This window comes from Haliaeetus leucocephalus, unplaced genomic scaffold, assembly GCF_000737465.1.
Source record: "Haliaeetus leucocephalus isolate CR32 unplaced genomic scaffold, Haliaeetus_leucocephalus-4.0 Scaffold273, whole genome shotgun sequence".
Lineage (NCBI taxonomy): Eukaryota > Metazoa > Chordata > Aves > Accipitriformes > Accipitridae > Haliaeetus > Haliaeetus leucocephalus.
The window spans coordinates 11,113,706-11,141,668 of NW_010972709.1; the positions used below are offsets into that span (position 1 = coordinate 11,113,706).

General features: G+C 44.4%; 2 protein-coding genes across 9 annotated transcripts in view; one reads left to right on the top strand and one right to left on the bottom strand.

The window, feature by feature from the left end:
- Positions 1-9,617: 9,617 nt before the first annotated feature.
- On the top strand, positions 9,618-19,239 carry TTPAL (tocopherol (alpha) transfer protein-like). 8 transcript variants are annotated; one of them, XR_774501.1, is made up of 8 exons: positions 9,618-9,671; positions 10,983-11,435; positions 12,163-12,356; positions 14,249-14,359; positions 15,106-15,427; positions 16,601-16,644; positions 17,476-17,539; positions 18,221-19,239. XR_774501.1 is itself a non-coding variant. In XM_010569704.1 (6 exons), exons 2-5 carry the CDS (start codon positions 10,997-10,999, stop codon positions 15,379-15,381), a joined length of 1,020 nt encoding a protein of 339 aa, XP_010568006.1. In that variant the 5' UTR covers positions 9,618-9,671; positions 10,983-10,996; the 3' UTR covers positions 15,382-15,427; positions 16,601-18,195. The 8 variants fall into 8 exon arrangements, 2 of the variants coding, with proteins under 2 accessions (XP_010568006.1, XP_010568005.1); XR_774498.1 differs by having other exon boundaries at positions 15,106-17,539; positions 18,221-18,282; positions 18,488-19,239; XR_774500.1 differs by having other exon boundaries at positions 15,106-16,644.
- Positions 19,240-19,324: 85 nt separating this feature from the next.
- SERINC3 (serine incorporator 3) overlaps positions 19,325-27,963 on the bottom strand; it is an 8,821-nt gene continuing 182 nt past the window's right edge. Inside the window, exons 2-10 of the mRNA XM_010569702.1 lie at positions 27,327-27,488; positions 26,664-26,857; positions 25,454-25,533; positions 24,603-24,740; positions 23,571-23,740; positions 22,231-22,321; positions 21,679-21,856; positions 21,022-21,249; positions 19,325-20,257 (exon numbers count right to left, since the gene is read on the bottom strand). Of these exons, the coding sequence (XP_010568004.1) occupies positions 20,119-20,257; positions 21,022-21,249; positions 21,679-21,856; positions 22,231-22,321; positions 23,571-23,740; positions 24,603-24,740; positions 25,454-25,533; positions 26,664-26,857; positions 27,327-27,488 (1,380 nt within the window). The 3' untranslated portion in view covers positions 19,325-20,118. The remainder of the gene's footprint in view (positions 20,258-21,021; positions 21,250-21,678; positions 21,857-22,230; positions 22,322-23,570; positions 23,741-24,602; positions 24,741-25,453; positions 25,534-26,663; positions 26,858-27,326; positions 27,489-27,963) is intronic.

Genomic DNA, 27,963 nt, shown 5'->3' on the forward strand with positions numbered 1-27,963 from the left:
GGGCAAAGTCTGGCCCATGAGGATTCTCCACTATTTGGATCCTTCTGCCTTTTGAGGGGTTTTGTTATTTCTGTGCCATGACCACCCTCCCACCACAAGGCTCAAAGAGGCAACCACTGCCAAATCCTTCCCTTACACCACTTACTGCCTCCTTGCTACCTGGACTGGGAAGTTGGGGGACCACCGGATTCAGGAGATTTCAGCTGATGGGATGAGGTCATCCCCATACAGGCTGGCGGTGGGCAGCACTGCCCAAAATATCAGTGGCCCCACTATTGCCTCTCAGCTGTCAGAAGACGACCACTTGATGCCTATTTGGAAGGAAGCGGGGGTAAGGACATACGAAGGGGAGAGACCTGTGAGGGTGAGAAGAGCCCAAGCTTCACAGGTTGGACCAAGGTCTTGGGCTGCCTAAGTGTTGGGAGCATCATGACCTAGGATCTCAGTTCAGACCCAGCTTTAATGCTAAAATATGCCATATAATCTACTTGTCCAGTCCAATGCCACTCCTTCAGCTTAGAGTGGTTGATAACAGATTTATAGGTTTTCATAACATGATAAGAATTCATTATGGCTCCTTCAGACCTCAGAGGGTCTGAGGGCAGCAACCTCAAAACCACAATGCTTTGAGTCCTGCAGAGAAGAACAACAGATGTCAAGGAAAGACCCTGTCTCACCCAAGCCGCTTGGGTCTGCCCCAGCCTTGGGTCTACACCCGCCTGCCCTGCTCCCTCCCTGCCACAGTCCCCGTTTCTCTGTGCCTGCCTGTGCCAAAACCCTGCAGATCTGACCTTTGGTTTAGAGCTGAAACCAGGAAAGGAGCCTCCCGCTCCCAGCGCATGCCTATCTAGGTGCCAGCAGGGCTGGAGCTCGCAGAGCCCTGCACAAATTCAGGCTTAGAGTAATTTTTGGCAGCGCAAGGCAAAAGCAGCTCTAACTAACCATAGACTTTGTGGGGCGCTGGCCTCTCGGGAAGATGAAGCTGGTGGAACCATGGCTGCCGAGAGGTCCCTGGCAGGGACGAATCTGAGCCAGCCCAGCCAGAGGAGCTGCAGGTCTGTCCCTTGATTTCCAATGCAAAAATGAAACACCTCACCTTGTGCTGATGGTGTCAGAAGCATTGTATCATCTCTCAATGCTGGTGGCATCGTACTGAGTAATTTATTGTAATGATGAATCCAATCATTTTCTGTAAATTATTTTGTAAATCATATTGATTATTTATAATTGGGAGATTAAATGCAAAAAACCCATAATAACCAGGCTGTCTTTTCCAACTGCAGCAACCTTTTTTCCTGTATGTAGACATACTCTGTGGGGAATCCTTTCTGGTCCATTTGCACCAAGCATTCCTCGATATTGTACATTAATTTTTGCTGGTTACTGCCTTCCAATGGAAACAGAGGAATATTTCTTCACTAGAGTTTGTATTCATGAAAAAAAAAAAAAGAAATAAATGCAAAAATATTTTCTAACTTTTCCCAGACAGATGGATTTCTTTCTTCTGGGAAGATTTATTTTAAATCAAGGGGCTCACCTCCCTGTTGGTCTGAGCACAAAGCATATGTGTGTTGGGGAAAAAGCCCAAACAAGTGTTTGATGCTGTCGCCAGCTGTCACTATTTCCTGGCAAGCCTAATGTTAGCTGGTGTCTGTCCTGAAGCCATGTGTGCTGGAATCATAAGATTGAATGACAATCCCAATTTTCATTAAAAGAAAAACAAACATGAGAGTAAATATTTGCTTTCATGATTCCAGGGAGCTTAAAGACTTGAAGTAACCACACTCCGAAAGCCAAGCAAAGGAAGCCCAAATATGTTATTAGCATTTCAAACATGTTCATTTTTAAGTCCTTCCTGTATTTCAAAGGTAATTTCTGAGCACTTTGGGGTGATGATTCTGCTTTGGTTCACATATAGCCAATGTATTGCTGGCAGCAGGTGCAGCCAAAGGCAGACTGAGCCTACAGGGCACAATAAGACGATAAAGTGAAAGTCAATTTGTCACTGGTTGTAAAGGTGAAGAAATACACTGACAATTAAAGAAGGCTCCTGATGACCTGCTCTTCCGATCACAGGAGCCTGCTCTCAGCTGTAGCATGCCCACGAAGATAATAGGAAGATGGGAGAGAGGTCTAGATGGCTGTAAAGATTAGGTATCTGGGGAGGAACAACATCCAGCATTTTTAGCTCTGACCTGCAGGAGATGCCCCTCATGTTCCCCCATCTCCAGCCATGGGAAATGAGGTAGGCAGTCTCATCCCAGGTATGACAGATGAGAAGCAGCCTGATTTTCCATCCCACTTGCATATCTAGTGGCTTCCCAGTGACAGTCACACTGGTGAAAACTGTCAGCACGTATGAGATGCAAGGATGAGATTCAGACTGTGAGAACCATGTGGAGACAGCACTTAAAGCCTGCCTCCAGTCTGGAGCCAAGGACCCAGGAGAGTAGGACAGACCTCAAATAACATGTCCTCAATACCTGTGCACCCGTGATGACCCAAAGCCCCAACGCCACCGCTGAATCCCCGAACAAGGTCAGAAAAGGCAGTTGCAGGACCTGTGTTATCTCAGATAACGACTGAGTGGTTAGTCCAGTCAAGAGAAGGAAAAGGAGTTAGTTTCTTCTTTTTAAACTGGAATAAAAACCAGGACTCCTCTGATTGTCACAGGAACCATGTGACCCATGGTTGGTTTCACCTGGGTATATGCCCTAAAAACTCCATATATGTAATATCAAATCTTTGAAGCAATAAATTCTCCTGGATTCCTTCCCATGAACTGCTCTATCAAGGTTGCCCTTTACCTGGTTAATCTTAAATCAGTGCAGTACCTACAGGAGGTTTCTTATTGCTGGATTCAGCTTACTTGGAAAAAAACCCACAAACTGCCCCAGAGACAGCCTTGTCCTTAAGTGGCGTTCTTGATCCCAACCCTCACCTCTTTTGTCACTCCAGCCTGGAATCACCCTGAGACACTGGTCTTGCCACTCATGGGCTGCGTTTTATCCTGCTGGGCTCCCTGGAGCCCACAAGCAATGACCTATGTCACAGGAGGTGGCTGCCATAGAGACAGCTAGTATTGGCCTTTAAGACACAACTTCTTTACATTGTTTTTGGACATGAGAGCTTTTTACTGACCTCATCTGTGCTTGCAACCTAGACTAAGGATGATTTCCTGGAGAGCAGTATCTCCAGCCGTGAAATCTTCTCACAATGTCCAACCAAAGATCTGTGAAAGTGGTATTTTTTAGGTCCTCTGGCCACTATGAAATGCGTTCTTTTCATATTCCTTACATAACCTTCATCTGAAATAACCAACAGGCTTTGGAGCCTTTTCCACAGCTTTCATATCTCAGTGGAAGAAAAAAAAAAAGGCAAACGAGTTTTATGGCCTGCATACCATCTCTGACAAAAGCAACTACTGCTGCTATTAAACTTGCAAGTACACACACAGGCACAGATAGTGATGAACAAGAGGCAGCAGGGACGGCTCAGCAACGTGGCACTGCTGAGCCAGGCAATTCTGTGTGCCAGGCTGGCCAGTCCCTCAAGGCTGGGTGCAAATATCACCAACCAATTTGGGAATTCAGGCCACACACTGTACAACCCCTTTCCACTCAGAGAGGTTGTAGAAGGAAGGGTAAGGTGTGGGTATGTTTAAAATCCCTCTCCCCATTCCTAATTGAGGTGTGACCCTGATAATCATAAACACACCTAGCACCTGAAAAATTGCCAGCCAGGCCAATAAAAATGGCAATATAGTGTCAGCTTCGTTAGGTGTAGAGTGAGCAGGAGAGCTTGGCACAAACAAGACTGCAGTCATGTCGTTCAGTTCAGTGTCCTGTGTAAGAGACAAGAGGCTGCTGGGGTCAACAGAGTGCTCCCAGTTCAAGCCCAGGGGGAGAAGAGTTCTGAGTTTAACCTGGGTCTTGGGAAGGAAGGTGGTTTGGGAGCTGTATTTCCAAGGCTTACTCTGGCTTTAGACCTGAAGTGATGGTAGGCTTGCCTGGTCATGGCTACTTCATCAGCTTTCAGAGCCCTGAGGCCACCCCTAACTTGGGAGATCAGTTGCAGAAGAAGATATGGATTACACAAACCACAGGGCTCTGCAGGCCATGCTCCATTTCAGTCCCTCGCATCCGGCAGCTCTGCCAGGCTGGGGCCTGCAGTCCCTTGTGACCCCACGCACACATGAAGACCAGGGAGTCCTTCTGAGCCTGGGGGACCCCACACCAGATGACTCTGGTCTCGGGAGCTGTTGTGATTCCTTACATCCTCCTAGAAACTGCTATGGGTGCAATAAACAGTGCAAGAGCTGCCTGAGGCACATGCCTGGATAAACACCCACAGCAGAAAACATTGTGATTTGGACAGGAATTGCTCACTGCAGCTGCCAACCCAGGTGTTAGCACTGGCTGGAACATGACATGTTCCCCCTCACTGACCAGGAAAATCATTACAATAAAGTAACTCAATAATACACTTCTCTGTTCCTCTCCAGGATGCTCCAAAACTTTACTGTGCCTTAAAAACACCCATTAATTGATCCTGCCAATAGGTTAGTATTACCATTAACCACCGACTTGGAGTGCACTGGTTCATCCATATCCTAGGATCCACTCAGAGCTGATTTGCAGAGGATACAAAGCCTTAAAGGTCCGCCTAAATAGACATGGAGGTCCCCAGCTCATGCACCAGCTAAGATGGCAAGCAACTGACAAAAAAAACTTGAGGCAGAAGCAGCAAAGAGAAACCTTAGTGCCAGACTCAGACTCCCTGACTCTGGACTACAGCACTCCTGGCACAGCTAAAGGACAACCATGGGGGTCCTCAGTTCTGGGTGGTTTTTAGCCCTCTCTTAAAATTACCTTAAGGTGTGGTCTTGGAGCAGCATCCTCTCACCTGGGAGAGCACACTGGAGAACTGCTGTGCTGCATGCCCATAGAGGAGGCAGTGGAGAAGCTCCAGCATCACAGGCTCTTACATTTCCATTGAAAACCTACTATTTCCAGGCTCCTCACAGCCCACCACGCAGCTGCATTCTTTCACCCCAAGGCTGTGCAAGTGCCTGAGATATTACTTAGGGGTTACTCCAACACCCAACCCTGCTTCACTCCTTCCCACTGATATAAGGGCTTGTGATGGAGACCACACTGAAAGCCCCAAGAGTTAAAGCATCCAGTCCAACCCAGGGAGCAGCAGTGCTTCCTTCATTCTGCCCCTGGAAATTATCCTATACCATTTACCAACCAGGTTCCTACAGGAGCAAACCCGAGTGTTTCTAACTGCTCTAACATGCTCAGCAGCACTGCAGCCATTGCCATGAAGGGGCTGGCAAGGAGCACAGGTCCCTGAGCAGCACCTTCACAGCCCCCCGTGAGGGCTAATCCTGCCAAGGACCCTTCCTATCACAGAAACAGCTGCTTTCCTTCCAGTGTGCAAGGGCACCGCGAAACGCAATGAAAGACTGGGAAAACACTGTCTCACTTTGCAGTAAATTGGGGGTTGGACTAGATGACCTTTAAAGGTCCCTTCCAACCCAAACTATTCTATGATTCTATGAAATTAAACTACGGAAATCCCGTAATATTGAAAACATTCAGAGGTCCTGCCAAGCACATTCCTTGCCAAGCTTTTGCAAAAACACTGCTGCTCTTGAAGCTAGTAAAGCCAAGAAGAGAAGAAGTCTTCTCTCAAAGCCTGGGCTGGGTACGGCTGCATGTCTGTGTCACACCACACGCTTGGCTTCCTGGTGGTCTAACTGCACGTTAGCATGACTTTACATGCCTGGGTGGGGGGTGCCTGCCTGTGCACAGCTGCTTCGGCAGCAGATGCTACAGATTTGTGTGCATTTGCATATTAGTGCCTGTTTCCATAGCTTTGCATGTGGGCCTGGCCTGCCATAACGTGCGTGGGGAGCGCATGTGCAGAGCAGGGGCAGTGCTCTGCAGCACGGTGTCTGCTTCTCACAACTGAGGTTGTCATCCGTGAGATCCCCTCCTCACACCATGACATGCAGGGTGAGAGCAGGCATGGAAGCCTGTCCTGGAGGATGTACACTTCCAGGCTTTGAGACCATGAATATTTATGGTAATTTAGGGCATATTTTCTTAGTCACTTCACCCTTTGAGAGCAGAGGAATAGCTGTTGGATTGTATCACAGCCAAGCGCTCCATGGGTGAGGCTCCATGTCTGGAGCAGGTTTACACCAGCCTGGTGTGGCCTGGCCTGTGAGGATTAGTAGGGGCTGCCATTTCTCTACAGCCCTTTCCATTCTGCTGGACAGGTGCAATAGAAGAAGCTCATGCTTGAGATACAACACGGCCCCACGCACAGGCAGACCTCGCCCAGCATTACAGGACTAGTGGCTCTCTGTTCTGATGCTGAGCTGCCCAAAAGTGTTCTGTAATTTGTGGGGACCAGAGGTCCCACCTGCACCCCAAGTACCAAAGCCCCTCTTGGCCTGAACTGCACATAGATTATCTTTATTACAGGACTGTTATGTTTGCACAGTTTAGAGATTTAGTATCAGTTTAAAGCCTTCTCTGTGAGCAATGCTGTTTGAAGTCATGCTGTTTTCAGCCTCAGCTTGCCAAGACTGTAAAATGTTTATTACTAATGGTAGAAAAGCTTAAAGAAGCCAAGATAACTTTCCCAGGCTGGGTACTAAGACTGTTCAGTTAAGTAAATGAGTGAAGAGTATTACATGGGCTTCATTAAATATCAACCAACACCAACAGCCATTCATTTATAACACAATGGCAGGGCGTGGGAGCACCCAGGAGCAGAGCTCCTGTATGAATCGCATGTGATAGGAGACATGAACATGAGAAGGGCTGGATTCCCCATGGGGCTCCCAGTGTGGCTCCCAAGGTCAGGCAACACAACTCCTGACTGAAGCTCCTGCAAATACTGTAGATTTGGAGCTGATGAAGTGGCAGAGTTGGTGCGGTTCATCTCCTCTCGGCTGGGGAGGGTTGCATGCATGCGGTGCAGTATGTCCTTCTCCCTCCTGCAGCTGTGGGTAAGGACAAAACTCTTCAGCTAGGGGACAACTGTCAGTGCCCGGATGTTTGTTTTCAATTTTTAGCTTTTACTTCCTTATAGACAGGTTCTGCCTTTACTGGTTTCTAGTCACAGGGTTCCAACACCAGGTAGAGTAAATTACAGAAACTCTTGCTACCGTTCCTGTGATTTCATGTGCCAGTACTTTAAAACTCCCCCTACAACCTGGCTTGGTGCTTGAACCCCTCACTTGCACTCACCACCCACTGCTCAACTTCAGTTCAACATTCGCCACATAAGGAAAACTGAGGTAAGATAGTTACTTCATTTGGAGACCATCCCCAAACTATATTTCACCTCCAATCCTTCTGCACTATGCAGTATTCTCACTTCTACTTTCCTTCTTTATTCTCTCTTACCTGCCTAAGGCTCTTGCTCTTATTTTAATATCCTTTTTCATATCACTCTCAGTGTGATTGCTACCGATTCTCACTTGTTTCCTGCCCTTGTTCCCCAAAGCAGAGCTTCCTTCACACACCACTCCTTTCAAACATCCCTGCTTATTCCTAACATCCTGTTGCAGCAGCTATTAACCAGGCAGGTCTGAAACTGCCGTCTCCCTGCTAAATTTTCCTCACTTGAGGGGTGCAAATTCCAACCAGATTTTGCAACCTGTAGCATAAATTCCTGTTTGCAGCTCCAGTACTTCCCAGCCGTTTGGTGTTTTGAAGCCTTTTCTCAGATCAGCCCTGCCTCTCTGCTAACTTCAGCAATCAGCTGGATCAGGTGCATCCAGGAACCTCCTTCATCCCTTCAGCTGAGGCCACAGACCCACGTCCCCAACACACACCTTCTCTCTCCCTCCAAACTGTGTCTGCAGCTGCCACCTTCAGGCTCTTACCTCTGCCCAGGGACTCCAGGTCCCGCCTGGCTGCTTCTCTCATGCTTGTGCTTCAGATCTCTGTGCCCAGGAGTGGTACAAATGGAAATGGGAGCAATGTAAGGTCTCTTGTCCTCCTGAGGCCCCTTCCAACCTCATTTATCCCATGATCTACTGGAAAAGGCATGAAGCAACATCACAAATAGGTCTAATTCACACAGATCCAAGCTGGTCCCAGCTTAGGGCTTCAGCTTGCCAGGTTGCATACAGCTCTGAGCTGGCTGGGCCCAAAGCAGGGCTGGACTGGAACATCAGCATGGGGTTGAATCAGTGTACTCCCCTTCTCTGAAATGTCTCTCTGCAGGTAAACGCCTGTGGCACACTCAATTTGTTTCCATGCTGGTGTATGTCTCGCTAGGCACAGTGTCACTGAAACATTTTCCACTTTGGAAGGCTGAAACCTTGGAAGATAAATAAATCAGAGCTGAATCTCAGATGCTGCAGAAGGGCCTTGTTTCCCACTGTGGGCTCCTGGGATTCCCGCTCTTTGTCCAACTATGTTTGACTCCCTCTCCTGGCTGAAAACCCGGATTACAGCCAGGAGAAAAGAGCAGAACCCACCGAGCTCACAGGGACCGTCCAGCTTGGGGACAGTCCCTAGCAGGATGTTGAGCCCGTTTTGCAATCTAATTCTGCATCCATTGATCAGTGGGGTTAAAGAGGTGTACTTTTCCCCCCTCCCCAGCACTCCCCGTTGAACCCTTTTTAATGCAGCAAGCCTGGGATGACCATCTTATTTTTATTACACATTCCATGCAGAGAGGTCAGGCATCACCATCTGAACACCTGTGAGATATGGCTTTCTGTCCTCTCAGAAACCAAACTTAAACAAAAGAAAAAAACCCAACCCACCCAAATTCTGCCTTTATTAGCATTTAGTCCCTCTGTTGGCATTTAAATCCAGGCTACAGCCAGCACATCTCTTGGGCCCCGCTCCCATCCCACCACAGGAGCCAGCTGCGCTTGCCTGGACCCTTCTTTGAGGTTCCCCTAGCTCTGACCACGTTAATTCTGCAACTGCTCTGGCTTTCAGCTCGCTGGGGAGCTCTGGCTGGCAGGGAGAGGCTCTGGGGCCCACACACAGTGCTGTGAGCCCATTCCTGGTTGCCTTTCCCCTGTTCACAGCCTCCGAGGTCGCCACTGTCTCAGAGATACCGGCTTGGCCACAGATGGGGGAGGAAGGCCCAGGTCTGGCAAGGAGAGTCCCTGAGGACACGTCAGGTCACCGTGCCAGTGCTCCTGCTCTCGAAGGTCAGTTCCAGGCAGGCTTTATATATATATATATATATATATAAAATATATATATCTATTTATGCCTTTGTGGCTCACGGCTGGAGGCAATGAAATGTCGCTGTGAAAGAGGATGAGGTGGGATTACAGGGCAGAAGCGGCCCCCACGAAGCGGTCGCGGGGTTCCCTCACGCTGTACCGGGCAGGTACCAGAGACAGGGGAACACCCGCATTTTGGGCCTGAGGCCGAACCACACCCGTACCGCGCGGCGCTGCCCAGCGGGTGGGTGGGAGGGGGCTCCTATGGGGGGTGAGGACCCGGCGGGAGCCACTGCCGCCGGAGAGAACCGAAGCCCTGGACGCCGAGGTACGCCGCGGCCCTGACGGCCCGGACGCCATCGCGTCTGCGCGGCGGGTGCGCCATTTCCGGGCGGGCGCTGTACTTCCGGGGCGCCGCTGCCTGGAGACGGCGGTGCTGCGCGGGAGCGCTCCGGTACGGCGGCGGGGCTGGGCCCGGGGCGGAGGTCTGGGGCCGGCGGAGGGCTGCGAGGTGGTGCTGGGGCTGAGGGGGAAGTGGGGGGGTAATGCCGGAGCTGAGGGGAGGGGAGGGGTGGGGGGGGGGTAATGCCGGTTGAGGGACTGTGGGGGCCTTCTTGCCCCTATGCCCACCTCAGTGCCAGAAGCATTGGCAGGGCACTGGGGCTCCTGCGGTGCCCACAGGCAGACGCTCGGGCCGTCAGGGCAGGGGCCAAGGGTTTGGGTCCTGCACAGCCCAGGCTATAATGAGGTGAAGCATGTCCCTGTGAGCGATCTCAGTGCCCCGGGACCTTCCCCGAGGAGCCTGGGGAAGGTGTGGTAGAAGTAGGCAGTTCAGGTGTCTGCCACTGCGGGAGGAAGCTGGTTATGTGGGACAGGTATTATTCTCACAGGTGATTCCTGTGTGATATCCAAGAGTGGTATAATGTGCTATGAGTGACTCTGAATAGGAGTAGCTCAGAAAAAAAAGGTATGTTTTTCCCTTCCAGTCCTAGGTCAAGCTATAGGAAGTACACCAGGCTTGTAATCTTATGATTTTTCACTCGCCTCTATCCACTTGCTACTGGATTTGGAAATTAAGCTCCCAGTTCAGAACTATGGGCAGCACACTGAAAACTAGATTAAGCCTACCTTAATACCCACGCAATGCTGGCATAAGAGTCTGTAATTTTCTCACCTGCTCATCCAGTCTTGTGAACTGCAGCTGTTTCTTATATTCCTGGATGCTGCTCCTCCTGAATTGCTCAAAACATTCATGTGGGCAGATGTGCTGATCAATGCGCATATTTGCCAGAGAAGTTAATGAAAACTCCCGGTTGTCTGGACTCAGCTAGGAGAGGTTCTCAGAAGAGGGTGTAACTTGACCAAATATGAGAATCCTGCCTAAATGGGATGCGTTTACTTTCTTTAGTTTCCAGTTGGACATAGGAAATAAATGTTAAGGCAAATTAAATTTTGTGTTTTGCAAAGAAGCTGTATAACTTTGTATTTTAATTTTTATTTTTTTTTTAATTTGGTTAGGTTTCATCCAACGTAGTTTTCTATCCACTATGCAGGATAAAGAGATTACAAAAACCTGCACTTTTTAATCCTAGGAAGAGAATTAAAAAGCCTGAACTGTGCTTCTAGCTGTAGTGCCAGTTTTTGGAAAGGGCAGTCTCCTCAGCTGGAAAATGGAGGGATACAGGACATAATAAATATGAAAATAACAAATATGCTTGTTAGTCTGTGGGATTGTTTATCATGTGTAGCGCTTGGTTTTTGACAGATTCCTGCTACATTATGTCAGGAGACAGCGACTGCACCAGGACAAGTCCATCAGCAGGGTCTCCATCAGACAACGAGTTCTTGCCAGATCGGCCAAAGTATGTTTGCTCACTGTCTCCTGATCTCATTACCAAAGCCCGGGAAGAGCTCCAGGAGAAACCTGAATGGAGGCTCCGTGATGTGCAGGCACTCCGAGATATGGTGTGCAAAGACTATCCCTCCCTGGGGACCTGCCTGGACGATGCTTTTTTGCTAAGATTCCTTAGAGCCAGGAAATTTGATTATGATCGAGCGCTTCAGCTTCTGGTGAACTACCACACCTGTAGGAGGAGCTGGCCTGAGGTCTTCAATAACTTGAAGCCGTCTGCAATAAAGCCTGTCCTAGAGTCTGGTTTTGTCACTGTGCTGCCTCGTCTGGACCCAGAGGGACGCCATGTTGTCTGCATCCGCCCAGGTACTAAAATGCGTGAATATCTTTGTTCTCTGTCTTTGAGGTGTGTCTGGGCCAAAAATCTGTTTCCTGCTTTCCTGTGAACAGTGGTTACTCACACAGAGTATGTGGATTCTCTTTGAAATTTGAAAAGCTAGCTTGTGAAGGGACATGTTTGTTGTTAGCCAACATTATACCAGTTCCTTTTCCTGTGTCAGCAATAACTGCAGTTATGTCAAAATGAAAATGCAATGAGGTGGGTTGATGAAATGTTAGGTGATTCAAGAAAAATTAATTAATATGTAGTAACTCAAATTGAAACAGGGCTGCTGGCCTATGGTTAGAAGCTTGTAATTTGTTTTAACAATAAGTGGAGGGAGGAGCCTATGGCTTTGACTCCCATGTAAACAATCAGAGCCTTCCATGTGCATTCGGTGCTGCCAGGCTTGCTGTAAATTTGTCTTCATTTGTTCTCCTCTTTTCCATTTACCTGCTTTCTTTCTGAGCTGAAACTGTTTCTAATAAGCTGTGCTGGGTGGAGAACGGGGTTCTTAAAACCGTTGCCTTTACTCCCTGAAGTAAACATGAGTTGCCATTTATGTCTTGCTTAAGAAAGGCTGCTCTGAACTAGGACTGTGGCTATTAAAGACTAACTTCTAAGAGTCCAGGAAAATGGAAAATCAGTTTTTGGAATGTGTATTGTTAGCTTATATTTACTCTTCAACTTACCATCCATGTCTTGTAACCTCAGACAGATGGACACCCAGTAATTATCCGATTACTGAGAACATTCGTGCCATATACTTAACGTTAGAAAAACTCATTCAGTCCGAAGAGACCCAGGTGAATGGAATTGTAATCCTGGCAGACTACAAAGGAGTCAGCTTATCTAAGGCGTCTCATTTTGGTCCTTTTGTAGCCAAAAAAGTGATTGGAATTCTTCAGGTAAGACCTGAACTGGTGGGAAAATAAGCTTGTGCATTGTAAATGACTGCTTCTGTGTCTAGAGTTCTTTACTATGTCACCAGAAACTTAAGCATCTTGGCTTTTACTAGCAGAGTTAAAACATGTCTCTGCCCAACCAGTTTCTCACGCCCTTGCCAACTTACCTCACTTGCCCTTTTTTTGACTTTTGCATCCCTAAAACTAAATTTGCATTACAAATGCAAACTTTGAGTTAGAACAGGAGAAAAAAGTAGTTCTGCTAGGTAGTGGTAAGGAAGAGAGAGAGCAATGAATTACAGTTAGAGAGAAGACACCTTTTTGCCTGAATGCTGAAGAATGGCTTGTTATTTAAATGGTTCCTGTCAGCCAAGACACTGGGCAAGTGGAAGTTCAAGTACTGCTGCAAAAATTTTGCAGAGAGGACTTTTGAATGGGTGTGATTTGAGGAGGATTTCCATCTGCCACCTGAAGGAAGAGAAGCTTCTTCAGCATAAGGGGCAGCAAAAGAAGAGACAGTAATAAAAAGGATCTCCCACTAGGTGTTTGGAAGGAAAACATTGGAGAGCAAGTTAGAGCAAGGGTGTAAGCACAAGTGGAGTTGTACAAAATAGGAAGGTGAAAGGAGTGAGGAGTAACCTGGCCAAAGTGGCAGGAAGGTCTAATGATTTTACTTGATGTTCTACCATACTATCTGGAGGAGTGAGATGAGGAAAACTTCTCTTGAGTGGGTTCATTCCCTCATTACTTTTATTCTGGCCTGAGCTAGTTATGTTCTTTGTTGTTTCTGGCGGGGGGCGGGGAATAAGGAAGGATAGGGGGAATCAGGTAAACTTATGGAGATGAGACTAGTGAGTTTATGAATGCCTATGTAAGAACTTGCTCCTTTAAATTATGATCTAAATGAGTCATTTAACTGTCTGCGCCCATACTTAATTTGCACAAATAAAGTGATGGGTGTCCTGCTGTTGTTAGTGGAAGCTATTCACAAAAGCTGAACTTGGTGAAGGATGTAAAGGTATGGGTGGTATATAAACATGTTGCATCAACCTTGCTGAGCTGCATCTCTTGTAAAGATGAGCTAATTCACTGACCTTTGTAAGCAGAAAAATAGTCCTGTAGTGCATGTTATCTGCTTTTCACTCCAAGCGTTAACTGCTTGCTTTGTCAATGTACAGCTGGTTACAAGGGAAAGAAACTTGACCGTGGCACATAAGACCTTAATTGATGATCATGAGCTTTTGCCTTGGAAAAATGTTTCTGCAAATAAACTTCTCCAGCAGAAATCCCATAACTAACTGTTGTTTTAAACTGTCTTGTATCAGAGACACTGTGTGTTCTGTTGGCAGCGCAGCCTGTTTATCTTTTGTAGTTAGCATGACAGAATAGTTGGAATGGCAGAAAAATAGTGATATTAGATTTCTTCCTTGTATAAAAACACATTTTGGAGTGTCTTGGGCACCAAATCTTGTAGTTGGACACACCGCTAGAACCAGCCTGCTCTGGCTCTGAGCGTGGTGCACTCCTCAGAAGCTAGGGTCATCACTTTGTAACTGCATCCTTATCATGGTTGGGAATACCCAAAGGACAGTGATTACCTAACTGTCCTTGTCAGGGGAGATGAAGAACAACATGAAAAATTAAGATTTACTGACAGCAATATATTTCTCAATGCAAGGTTTTCTTGTCTCTTGACTTTATTTTTATGCCCATGGTTCTCATCCTAAGACCACTCCCTATTACAACATGCATTTCTGTTGCCATATTGGTACCTCAGATGAAAGTTTGGGAGCCAGTGGGTTGTGCTGGCAGTCAGTCTCAGGAGATTTTAAAAAGAGGAAGGTGGCAAATGTTTTTTTAAACTGAATTATAAAAATCTCGTTTTTACCCTTCAGGATGGATTCCCCATTCGAATAAAAGCTGTTAACATAATAAATGAGCCTCGTATATTCAAAGGCATTTTTGCAATCATCAAGCCTTTTCTGAAGGAGAAGATAGCAAACCGGGTAAGATTTGTGTCATTTTAACATTAACGTTTATAAGTTCCTTGCTTGGCCACTGCAAGAAAAAAATCATTGAAGAATCTCACAGCTAGAGAAATGTTGGTGCTGTTTACTTGATCTAACTTGTCCTTTCTGCTTTAATGTTTAAAAATATGCCTGTTGGGAAAATTCTTCACGAGAGAAAAGTTTTGAGGAATTTAATATTGGTATAACATTAATATGGAACTTTAGTACCTATGCTATGTATTCAGGGCACTAATTCCATCCCTGGGGTTGGACTATCTTGGCAAGTAATGCTTTGTTTATGAGGTGGTGTCACAGGAAATCTGTGTTGCCACTTCCTTGCTCTTCACTCTTATGCAAGCATCCTGCATGGCATGAGTATCCTCTCCATAGGACTGGATGTAGCTGCAAAGGATGATGATTTTTTTTCCCACAAGGATAAGTACTTCTAATCCCATGAACAAACTTGGGGATGAGTTGAATTTGGAACCTCTGCACAGACTAGCAAATGTCAAGTCTCTTTTGCTGGGATTTAGGCTGCACTAGACTTGGATCATCTCAAGGCTTCTCTCAGTAGTGTGTCTAACTGCACCTGCCCAATGTTGTATGCTGCCACTTGCCCATAAAGACATCACTTCTAAAATTTGCTCTTTAGCTCAAAATAAACTTGTTAGCTGACTGTTTCAGTAATTTGCTGTAAAGTTTGATATGCACTGTTCAAGCTATCTTTTGCTTGCTTTCTTCAGTTTTTTCTTCATGGCTGTGATCTGAATTCCCTTCATCAAAACATTCCTCCAGTGATCCTTCCTGAAGAGTATGGTGGTACTTCAGGGAAGCTGGACATCTCTGCATGGAATGAGCTGCTGCTAGCCTCTGAAGAAGACTTCCTGCATGATTTCTCACAGCTGGTTCTCCCGTGTGACAGCTCTCCCCATGACATGCTAGTGAGCGGGGATGCTGATGAAAAGCAATGTGATGATTCTCTGCGAGGCATGAAACCTCAACTCTATTACTGTTATTAACAAACCAGTGAAAGGAAGTTTTCCAGCACAGTTAAGATCTGTTCTGGTAGGTGATGTTGTGAACTCTGCCTTACTCCTAAACCTGCAGTTTAGGAACAGACCGCTGAGGCACTTTATACTGTAGAACCAAAGGAAGCTGAAGAGGGCACAATGGGGGCAGGGCAGAGTTCGGTGAGGATAAAAGCAAAGAGCACAAGTTATGTAGAATACTTGAGGCTCATCAACCTCTGTGTGAATAATGCAAACTGGCCTAGTCTTTCTAATGATAAAGAAAAAAAAAATACTGCAGGATGGTAAGCTTGATGGCTTCTTATCCCCTACCCACACAGGTGAAAAGTGATGACGATTATTTACTAGCTTTTTGACCATCTGTTTCCTTCCTCTTCTGCAAACACCAGTAATCCAAGACAAGAAAACTGCTTTTGAACCCTGCAAAATATAGTTCTGTCAGTGAGGATTGCTTAAAAACATAAAAGTCTAACTTGGCCTGTCCTCTGTCACTTGGTTCAGATTGTGAGTTGGTATTTCTGAAATATATCTCAATGAATATTTGTCTCAAATTAATACAGAGCAAAACTTTCTTATCCATGAATATCAGTATGGAGATCATCTCTGAAACTTCCTCACAGTAGGAAGAACTATAACTGGTCGATTAACCACTACATCTATGCCAAGGCTTATTATAAACAGATGCAATCTTCATTTTCAGAAAACAGGAAGTCTTTCAGGTAAAGTACTAAGGCTTTTGATTAGATAACAGCTTCAAATAATGAGGTTCAGGACCAAATAAGAAAAAGCTATGGCAGCCACCTTCCCACACTGTCAGTTGTTCTTTTCTTCAGCTGGTTCTGATGAGGAATTGGGTAAGTAACTCATACACAGAATTTGTAAGGAGGCTTTGCAGCAGTTGGCATATGATGTATAGAAGGCAATACTTCATGTGAGACAGCAAGGTGCTTCTTTAGCTTGTTACTTTGGGCAGAATTTGAGTTTACGTCTGTGAAACCAAATGCAGACAGGCTATTTGAAAGCACATTCTTAAATTTCCTGGTATTGTAGCATTTTGTTCACTGTGCTTGTCGGCTCTTTTGTGAAATGTTACAACTTTGTTTTCAACTTCGTCGACCTCTTTTGTCTTTGGTTATCATGTTCCTATATGAAGTTAGACTTTAATCATCTCTGTAATATTTACCTGTAGCTTGTATGCCTGTGCTTCTAGGTCTTTGTCTAGAGACAGAATTAAGACTCCGATGTCAAACCAGGGTAAGATAACTATGTCTAAATAAGCTGTTCCCACTCCCCAAGTTCAATCTGTTTAATGGTCTTGAATTAGAACTTAACTCTCAGCACACTCTTTGCACATGTTTTTCTGCACTATAATAGTGTGGAGATGGGAAACCTCATTAGGACCAGGAAAGCACACCCTGTTACATAAAGGTGAAATATTTCACTATTCGGTGAAAAAGAACATTCATTGTAATTGGAGATTTATCTCTAAAGCACTTTCTGTGGATGAAATCTTTAATTAGTGCCAAGTGTGACTACAGGTACCAATTATGTTTCTGTAAATATAAAACTAAAGCATCTTGAGGATTTCAGACATTCATTTTTCAAAGTGCCAAACTCTGTTTTGAATGTCTGTCTTCTTTCAGTCCCCCTACAGCATGATTGCACTGCCAAAGAGAGACTCATCTACTACTGTAATGACTTCCTCATCTGGCAGCAGACCTTGTTCTGGAACTAGGGGGTAGCAAATGTTATACCTGTCATCCAAGCATTACAAAAGGAAACTGGGCTTTGAGAAGGGGTAATCCATGAAGCTTTATTCTGGGTGGCATTTCAGAATTTGTGGGAGTAGGGAACTAATTGCTTGAACTGTTTTAGATTAAAGGTGGGAAGAGATTAATTTTCCTCACTGAAAGCATCTGATTTTTCCTACTTCTATAAGTCAATTCTTATGCCTTTCTGACAGCTATTACCTTTAGTGCCAGGGGAAAAAAAAAACCCTACCATTTTCATCTACTTAAAATAACGTAAAAGAGTACTGCTAGCCACTTGCTCATTTCTGACCAGAATGTGCTGCGTGTTTTGCAGAGATTAATTCAGTTCTTTGTGCCACCTAGCAAGACAGTAGCACACAGCACCAGGACTTAGAAAGGTAAGTGGCTGCCCATGCTGTTTTAACTGCCAGAACATAGAGAGTGGTGTTTATGTTAGTTTAGTGCCTCTTAATTCCAGCCACAATGTACAATTAAAAATAAATAAATAGGATGGACCATTTTTCCTGGAGGTGAAGGCATGACTGGTATTTAATATTCTTTCCTTAATTGTGCTGCAGGGTTTGAAGTGGTGGTATTTTGACAGTTAACCTATAAGAACAGCTAATTTGATCCCCTTACATAACTACTGGAGAGGGAGGTTGAATATTCAAAATTCAATTTAGTGTCCTTCAAAAAGAAAAAAATCTAGTGGCGTTCAGCAGAAGGCTGAGGAACCTCTACAGAAACCAAACCCTTTTTCAGGCTTTTATATTCTCTTATATGCCTTAAATAGCAGGCAAACTAGATCCATCTCTCCTTCCCCTTTTCTCCTCTGCTCACAGAGCAACTAAGAATAAAGCGTATGATTTAAACATAATAGATAAGGTATGTTATCAATGCTGAAAATAGCCTGTGTTATGCCTCTAGAACTTTTTTTTCTTAAAGCTGGCTGCTGGGCAGTTGATGTCAGGATGCTTGAACTAAACCAGGCTTGCTTTTATCAAGCATTGAACTGTTACTTCTAATTTGCTCTTTCTTGACTTTAGAACTCTGAGAGTTGTGCTTGGCTTGTCTTACAGAAAGCACAGCTCTGTCTTATATGCGCCTGACTATGGAGCTGAGAATGCTCTGAGCTTTGCTAGTAAGTGCTAAAGAAGTCAGTTTGTTTCCAAAATTTCTTATGTCAGCATTTGGAAAATAAATACTTGTTTTAAGTATACAGTCTCCTTATCTGCAAATTAAGAGACTAGATAGGAAAAGCTTACAGATTGGGGGTTTTGTTTGTTTTTTTTACAGCACTAAAACTGATCTGTTCTTTTTTCCACTTGAAATAACTTTGTTTCCAGAGTTTATATGCCTTGCTCAGTACATAAGCCAACGCCAAATCCAATGCATAATAAGGAAAGATACTTGAACTGCAATGGGCAGCCACGGCTTTTGGCATTAAGTGGGACAAAAGGTAGCTGCATACTATACATAAAAGTACTTGAATTTATACTCTTGCAAATGGGTGTTACAAACCCTGAGGTATTTTCAGGAACTGGGTGAAGTATTGTTTTTGTTAAATCTCATTTTGGCATGAGTTAATCATAGTGTTATTCAAACTAATAATTTTGCCTTCTGTTATATGTGGGCCTAGAGGTGTTGGGTGGTTAAGTGTACATCTTATTTTGACAGAATTTATTTTTATATTGCATTTTATAAAATGGAGTGGTCAAAATGTGTAATTTTATGATGCATGACTGGGTGATTAAACACATTGTAACAGCTGCTAATTTGATATTTTAAATGTTTGCCTTGTGTCATGTTGGGGTATTTTATTGTAAAACTCAATAGCAACATATAATTAGTTCCACACTAAACACATAGTTGCAACTAAGTATAATTGCCACAGTGTTATATCAGAAAAAGGTGTTGCTTTCTACTGCAGAACTAAATCTTACTTGAATAACTGTACCTGAGCAACTTCAAGGAATAGGATTTGACATTCAGAGAATCACATGGAAGATGCTATTTGTTTCAAAGGAAATATATTATGACTTAACTATTTGCTGCATGGAAAAAACAGCCAGTCACATCCAACTGGACACTGCAGCAGCTAATTATTAATCATTGCATGTAGTATTTTGTACTGGAGAATAACTGCTGCTTCTTAACACTTCTCAACAGAGCTGGGACAGTTTCAGTAGTTAGTCCACTTTATTCAAATGAGTTTACAGTGCAAATGCCTTAGTGCCAATAAAAATCATTTCATGTACATTATTTTTATAAGCATATTAGACAAGTGAAATCAATTGGAAGCTCTAGTTTTCCACCATAATCATAAAGTTGTTTAAGCTAGTCATATACTTGCCACTCAGTATTTGGCAAACATACTAAAAAAGAAGTTACCATAGAAGTTGCCTCTTGGAAAGGGCAAGTTTGCTCTTAAAAGGAATTAGAGTTAACCTGTTTTTCAACCTCAAAGTTCTGCTCTTTTGATGAGGAATAAGGGGGGTTTTGCCACAACACAGGAAGGTAAGTATAATTTAAATAAACTAACTTTTGCAGTGGAATGTAGAAATCAAGCAGCATGGCTTACACTTCCAGGAACTGAAGCATTAGCATACTAGTGCATTATGCTGAATATAATTGTTCTTTAAAATATATTACTTCATATTTAGCTAAATGTTACTTCTATTCAATAGAAAGGTTGTGGCTATTGGACAGAACAGATATTTTCTTTTGTGCTTTGACAGCACAGGTGTAGTGAATTTTAAAAAGGCAGTAATAAGATAATCATGACAAAGTTAAACTAGGAAGATAATAATTTTGATTCTGCATCAAGCATTATGCAATACATAACTTTCTATCCACCTGCATGTTAATATCAACATAAGAAACAGTAACATAGACAGTGTAACTAAAGCAATACATGAACATTTTGGCTTTCAGCAAAAAGTTTCCCACTTTTGTAAGCTCAGACAGGTGCAGCAATTTAACTGAAGTCCCTACTAGTAAGGACAAAAGGAGCCACTAGGGTCCAAAGATATAGAAGGAGACAAACCCAGCTGGAGGTTATCTTCACCCACACAGCCGGCCACTTACTTGTCATTGTCTTAAAATCTGCATCAGGGCTAAAAAGTAAAGAAAGAGGTCAATTAATAGATATAGAAGGCACCTTCCACTATTCTTTGCTGTCTCTCATATGAAGCTGAAGTTAGAACAATGATTTGGGACACTCCACTGCAAGAGCCTTTGCAGGAGCACAGTGAGACAACTAAACCAGCAATTTCCTGCATCTCCTTCATAAGCCTGTTGTTCTTGGTACCCAGTTTTCAAAATCAACCTGCTTGCAAATGTTAGTGCTACTCTTAAAGGAAATATTTGAGAGCGCTATGTAGTAGACTCCTGATGGCTGCTGCTCTGTAAATATATTTGCTAGTTTGTATAATATGGCAGTCCTGAGGAAAGTAGTTATAAGCTGCAGCAGCAGAGGCTATGTCCAAGTGCTCTGAAATCATATCTCCATTTAAGTAGCACGTATGGCTGTCCCTACACATCTTTACCAGGGTGAAGAGCCAGTAAGTAACATTAGGCTGGCCTTGGACAAACTTCCCAGGAGGCCACCCCAAGCCAATTTCAGATGTATCCTTCCTGCCACTTGCCTATCTGAAGGATGGTAACTATGCTTCCTGCCCTTGCAGCTGTGGAGCAGTCTACTAGGACTACAGCTGCTGATTTTGCCTTTTTTCACCTTAATTCAGCAACACAAAATTGAGAAAGTGCAACTGGCATAGGGACAGCACCTTAACCAGCTTGGCAGGAGTAGCTGAGTCTCCTATTCACCTAGCAACACTGGCTGGCACATACAACCCATTGCTTTCTGTCTTGCTCTTACCTGTACCAGTTGGTGAGTGTCATCATGATGTAAAGAGAGGCAAGGAAGAGCATGAAGTGAAAGAAGGTGTAGCTATACTGAACACCATCCTTCTCATTATCCATGACACGGCGCACTTCTCCTTCCTCTGCAGTCCCACTGCCTGTTCCCAGAGTCTCCTCCAGAACAGCAGTGTCACTCCCAGACAGGGTCAGCTTGTTCACCTGGCTGTTACTTGAAGAGCGAATGCTGCAGCGTAACCCAAAGACAGACATGGTTAAAACTCCCTTTTCAGTTAGCTATGTCTGCTAATAAAGCAAGCAACAGACCACAATGAATGTCTGGGACTAGCAAATGACATTTTTTAAAAATCCATCTGGAAACACAAGGAAACTCCTCAGAGAGATCTGTTTTCATCCAAGCTCTTGTTAACCTAATTAAACAGTGTTCCTAGTCCAGGTCTCATAACACATTTTGTTCTGTTACCTGAATTGAGTTAATAAAGCCTATCCTCAGCCACAAAACAGAATACAGTCTTATTAGCCATATTTGGGCTTGGGATTGAGACAGCAGCTGGATATGAATAAATGCAGGTACATTTTTCACTAGACCCAGATTCAAACAAAAAATGCAGACAAATCCCAATTGTTTCTCATTTGATAGCAGTGCAGATCCTACCTGGAATACAAGAGGCAAAGGACAAAGATAACCAATCCAACAACACTCTGGGCATCCCACCACTGTAGGGACTTGGGTGGAGCTGGAGTAGCAGGTACAACAGTAGTATTTGCTGGACCAATTGTGGGTGTAGCTATCTGGGTAATGATGTTCAGCAAACTTGGGTTACAGTTTCGTTCTGAAAGGGATTTCAAGGCAGATTAGAGAGAGATGAGTTTTGCCAGCATTTAGCTAAGATGACAGGTAAGCTTGCAATTTTTTTATTTCCTTTAACTGCTGATCTCTTAGATTCCCCAGAGGCAGGAATGGCATGGAATATCCTCTTCCTTCCTGTGAGCTAGGCAAGGGTGTAATAAATAAAAGAAATCAGAGTGCGCTGACACTGTTTTCTTTCCCCTCACAAATACCCCAGTTCAGTTCTGGAAAGAGGCAAGTTGATGGTTTCAGTAAAGTCAGCTTTACTGCCTCACTAGATTTTATCTACACAGTTCAGCAATCCCCACACAGTGATCTGTGATAACTATGAACCCCATCACAGCTTCTGTTGCTTACCAGGCTCATTGGACATGGCTGACCAAGTGAGATACATGGTGTAGAGTGTGATAACAGAGGACTGGAGGAGGCCAGAGCGAGGCAGATGTTCCTGTTCAAAGACAGAATAGCAAGCCAGGGTCAATAGGGCAAGTTTTAGCAACAGTTGGATAGTTTTACCCTACTGCCACAGATTCAACAATTTTTAGCATGAAAAACTTTTTATTTTTTAGAAATGCATTGGGCTTTGTTCTATCGGAAGAAACTCCTTAGAGTAATACAATTTATGCAGTGAGCAACTCGAACATGGAAGGAATAAGCAAACCAAATCCAGTTTTTTGGTGCCCAAGACTGAGTTAATCCCAGCTCGCTTAGCAGTTTTGTAGATATGAATCTAGCATGTGATTTATTTCATCATAGAATCCCAGGTTGGAAGCAACCTCAAGGATCATCTGGTCCAACCTTTCTTGGCAAAAGCATGGTCTGGACAAGGTGACACAGCACCCTGTCCAGCTGAATCTTAAAAGTGTCCAATGCTGGGGAATCCACCACTTCCCTGGGGAAATTATTCCAATGACTGATTGTTCTCATTGTGAAAAATTTTCCTCTTGTGTCCAGTTGGAATCTCCCCAGGATTAACTTGTACCCATTACCCCTTGTCTTTCCCATGTGATTCCTTGTAAAAAGGGAGTCTCCATCTTCTTTGTCACCACCCTTTAAATACTGGAACATGGTGATAAGGTCTCCCTAAGCCTTCTTTTCTCAAGGCTGAACAAACCCAGTTCTCTCAGCCTTTTCTCATACAGCAGGCTTCCCAGTCCTTTGATCATCTTTGTGGCCCTTCTCTGGACCTTCTCCAGCCTGTCCACATCTTTTTTGCAGAGCGGGGACCAAAACTGAACACAGTATTCCAGGTGTGGCCTGACAAGCGCTGAGTAGAGTGGGAGAATTTGAACAATACCAGTTGAGAATCAAGTAACATGCAAGCTTCCTCTCATATTAAACATGCTCACCCATACTTTCAAAGCCACAGTATTAATCCAATAAATTCCCATCTTATTTTGCTTTTCCCTAATGGGTTTCTCCGTTCTGCCAGAACCATCACCACTAAAACCACACCAGCAGTGCCCCACATGGAAACTAAGTCCAAAACAACGTTAGCCAAAAAAAGCCTATCTTCAGAAAAATACATCACTACATAGTGCATTGGTTTCAGAGCAAGATTTTTTTTTTTTTCAAATGTTCCTAGCTAGCATAGCTAGGATAGTCAAATTTTAAAGTTCTTATGTCTGAATTGGTACTACATCTTTCTTACTTCCATGCTTTGTATCTCAGAAGAAAATAGCAGAGAAAAGTAATACCTGAACTTTTGGAAGGATGGAAACAATGGAAACGGCAATGCACAGGATCATATTAATGCTTATGAAGAACTTGTTCTCAGTGCAGTCATCCGGCTTTGTGTAGAAAACATAGAAGAGAACAACAAAAACCAGCGACAAGGCATAGAACAAGCTTGTACAGGACAGCAGAGCTGGAGGGGGGGAAAAAAGTAACTGTTACAATATGCATGTATTTTAACAGTACATCTAAGGTGATTTAATGACCAGCTACCACTGTAAAGAGACAGTCCCCCTTCCTCACTTGGAAGTCTGGTTCAGAAAGCTAGACTAGCAGAATGCATTTTTTATTAGGTATGGCTAAATTTCTGCTTTGGCTCACTAAGTAGTGTAGCTCAGAGGAAAGCCTAATGCTGCCATCAAGGGAATAAGACCTGCCTTTCAGCAGCAGTTTAATTTGTTTAACTGATGTCAAGCCACAGTGTCAAAATGCGAGTGCTTTTTGCACACTTCTCATGGGCTATTTATAAGCCCTGAATTGCCCCTGCTATGCTAGAGGCCACCCATTTTCATTTCCATTCTGCTATGTTCTTTATAAGAAGCTACAAAATGCTGTTGCACCATTTGTAGCTATGAGCAAAGAACCACAACAATTAGCACTTTGTAATTTAGTGGTCAGCTTGGGAACATGGGCTGAGGCATGCTTTGTGTTGTACTGCAGCCACTGTCATTGACATAACTGACTTCCTGAGGAAGGGGAGGTGGCAAAGCTAAGTTAGAGTTGAAGATATCCAGGCAACTAGCTCTGCACTTGCACTGCAAACTAGCCAAGTCTTGTTTGTTATGACTGTCAGATTTGCTAATCACAAGCCTAGAATATTTTGCATTTTATTTAATGAGAAAAAGGCAACACTGCAGCTATTAATTCCAAATGTTTATAGGAGTGACTCAAGGAGACTGTGGAGTGTAATTCTAGGTATGTTTGCAAACTAGTAAGTGATACTCTGTAGAGTACTGGCCAGCAAAAACAAATCCTTTACAGATTAAGATTCCTACCTGCATACCAACATTTAGAATTTCCCTCCTCCATTCTCTCAACCCAGCTCTCATTCCAGGAGTGAGTAAAGTCCACAAGAAGTACCAACTGGATAAGAATGAAGCAGAAGGCTCCACAAATACCAATAGCAAACCAAGCTAGAAAAAGGGAGCAAGAAAAACAGGGTTAGCTTTCATCATTTGCATGCTACCCCAGTTTAAATAAATAAATAACTAACTCCTAATTATACCAAAGACAAATAATGAAAAAAATCTGAAACTATATTTAGAAATGCAGATGCTGTTAATCACTTCGGCCTCCATCCTGCAGAAGCATGCAGGGAGTCCCAGCTATTCAAGGGTGCAGCCTATGCTAGTCAAGCTGAGCCTGGGAATGTTTAGCCCAACATGTTTTCAGAATGAATGCAAGATCTAACAAGAGACATTTTTGTGTACATAAGTACCATCATGCCACATTTCTTTGAGGATCAACAGCCTTTTCATGTTCCTGTGATGTGGCCAGACAGTAAGTTTCTTGCACAGGTTTTTCAGAGACTGGGAAAGTATTTAGCACTTGTCAGTGTTCTGAGCTGCTTCTAATCTAAATAGTGTCAGAAGACTCAGCCCAGTAGTGATCGTGTCATGGAGTACCAAATTATTTATACCCAACACCTATGCACTTGAAAAGAGATTGCTTATTGGCAGTAACTTCAGTTGGTCACCAAAATACCGGATGCACCAAGATACTCTGAAATAGGACAGAATCTGTGTCTTCTACAAGATAACTTTCATTACTGCAACTAGAACCTGGTAAGTCTGTGAAAAGGTTTGAGTTTATTAAACAGAATTCCATGATGACATATTAACCGTACCTGTTGTGAAAGGCCCTTCAGGAATGTAAAACGCTCCAACCATGATAGCCACAATGGCAGCTATTTTGAAGAACCAGAACCTTTAAAAGAAGATATAAGTTGAAAATACTGGTCTTACTCTGCACACAATAGTCATGTTTTACATGATCTGCAAGCAGCTTGCTGTACATTGGTAAGTGTCTAACAGAAATTTAAAGAAAAAAAAAAAGTTGTGTTCAGTGGGATAACAGATAAAGATGTTCACCAAATCAGGGGGAGAGAGTGAAGGAATGGTCAATACATTGGCAACATGGACTGACAGAAACCTCAAAGTTCAACAAAAGCAAATACACAGCATTGCACCTGGGACAGAAGAACCCCGTGCAACGGGACAGACTGGGAACTGACTGGCTAGAAAGCTTTGCTGAAAGAGGACTCCTGCTCCAGCAAACGGAACATGAGTCAGCAGCTCATCCTTGCAGGGAAGAAGGCTAACTCTGCCCTGTTCAGCTTGGAGAAGGGAAAAGGGAGGTCTAATTGCTGTTTTCAACTGCCTAAAAGAAGACAAAACCAGACTCTTCTTGCAGCTGCACAGTGGAAGGACAAGAGGCAACATATGCAAGCTGCAAAAAGAGAAACTACAATTAGATACTGGAAAAAATTGCACAGGGTGCCCAGAGAGGTCAAAGCATCCCCATCCTTTGAGACATTCAAAGCTCAACTAGACAAGACCCTGAATAACCTGCTCCACATTGTTCCTGCTCTAACCAGAGGGCTGGATCGTGTGATCTCCACGGGACCCTTTCAAATTAAAGGACTACGAAATTCAGTCATCTAGCCCAGAACTAACCCAGTTAAATCTGTGAATCAGAAATCAGAAACCAGTTTCTGCTGGCTTACTGAGTCAGACTGGCCGAGTGCATGACCCAATGAGATCTAGAGTCAGCACAAGGATGGCGATATAAACTAGCTGAAATCTAGCATCTCTGTGGAAACACACTGGGGTGCCCAGAGCACTGCCCTTTTGGCTACCCAACCTCAAAGCATTATCAGTACATTGAACACATTACATAAATAGGAAGCTTCTTAGGAAACTAAAGCGTTACTCTGTATTCAGTTCAAAAGAAACTCAAGGCCATTAATGTATTCATAAACAATTTGCCACTGTGTTCCACAAAAACTTGAGAGAAGAAACAAGTTGGAAGACGAGACAGCTGGCCCATACACATACCCATTGTGTACCGAGGCTCTTGGATCATTACTTGTTTTCACTTCTATCATAAGCAGAGAGAGCAGAAAGAAGAACACTGCCATGGCAAAGCTGATTCGATAGACAGCTCTGTATCCAACAAACACATCGCAGCTGACAAAGCCATCCATATGCGGTATCCGAGTATGAAGCCCCTCATCACAAAATCCAGGTATCTGAGTAAAGACACATTTAGTTGTGAATTTATGTCTGCATTTGCAATTACATTCTTTAAGCACTCTTAACAGCTATGGCTTTCAGTCAGCTGTCTTCTGGGAGATCTGATAACAAAAGACCTTGTGCTCAGCCAGCCTGCATAGACCTTATCATTGCCTTTCTTTCCCCATGTCATCACTAAAAGCATCCAGGAAGATGAAGATACCAAAGCAGCAGGCCTCTGATAACAACTGGCAACCTCCAGGTCTGGTCAGGTTTCAGACACCAGGCATGTACTTAAAAAATGTACATTCACCGAATTTGCTATTTCAGCTAGAAGCCGTTTAGTACACACAGCCTCTTAACTCGGGGGACAAAGCACATTTGGGTGTTTGTGTCTCTCATGTAACCCATTCCAAGTAAAGAGAATCGATAGTCACTGGCACAAGTAATGGTTCTGCAAACAGTTAGAGGTTTTCCCCTCCATACCTTTTTCAGCTGCTCTTCCATCCCTGGTGCCAGCATAATGCAGGCAAGAGCAGTACTGAGGAGGAGGAGGAAGGCATAGATAAGACGCGTCACCGTTGAATTCTTGCTGTTGGGGCAACATCGGCACAGTAAACACGAGGCACCGCTGCACAGACATGGAATCTGAAAGACAGAGACAGAAATAGTGAGGGCATTCCCCTCGCAACTGACACCAGGGTGTTCAATGACACCGAGAGAGGAAAACCCAAACTCCATTTAAGAGACACCCCGCTCCCTGCCGGACCACCCAGATAAACCGTTTAATCGACGCTTCTGACCGACACCGTGTTCGAAAACACCCGTGGATAGTCTGGCTGTTCAGCCTGGGCTCTGTTCCCGGGGGTCCGCCGCCTGGCAGAGGTCAGCAGCGAGCCGCCGCTCCGCAACCACCGACACCGCCTCGCAAGGGCAGGACCCGCCTCCCGGTCCGGCGAGCCCCGCGGCCCCAGGGAAGGCGCACGGTAGCTGCTGCCCGGCGCCCGCTCCGCGGGGCCGAAGCCGCCCCCGGCGCCCGGAGCTGGCGGGACCGGGCTTCTGCCCGCAGGCCGCGGGAGGGGAGCCAGCGGGGTCACCGGCCTCGGGCTCCAGCCGGGCCCCC

Coding starts and splice junctions, on each gene's coding strand:
- TTPAL (XM_010569703.1), top strand. CDS start 10,997: ATGTCAGGAGACAGCGACTGCACCAGGACAAGTCCATCAGCAGGGTCT. Junction 12,357..14,248: donor AAGTGATTGGAATTCTTCAG/GTAAGACCTGAA, acceptor TTTACCCTTCAG/GATGGATTCCCCATTCGAAT. Junction 14,360..15,105: donor AGGAGAAGATAGCAAACCGG/GTAAGATTTGTG, acceptor TGCTTTCTTCAG/TTTTTTCTTCATGGCTGTGA.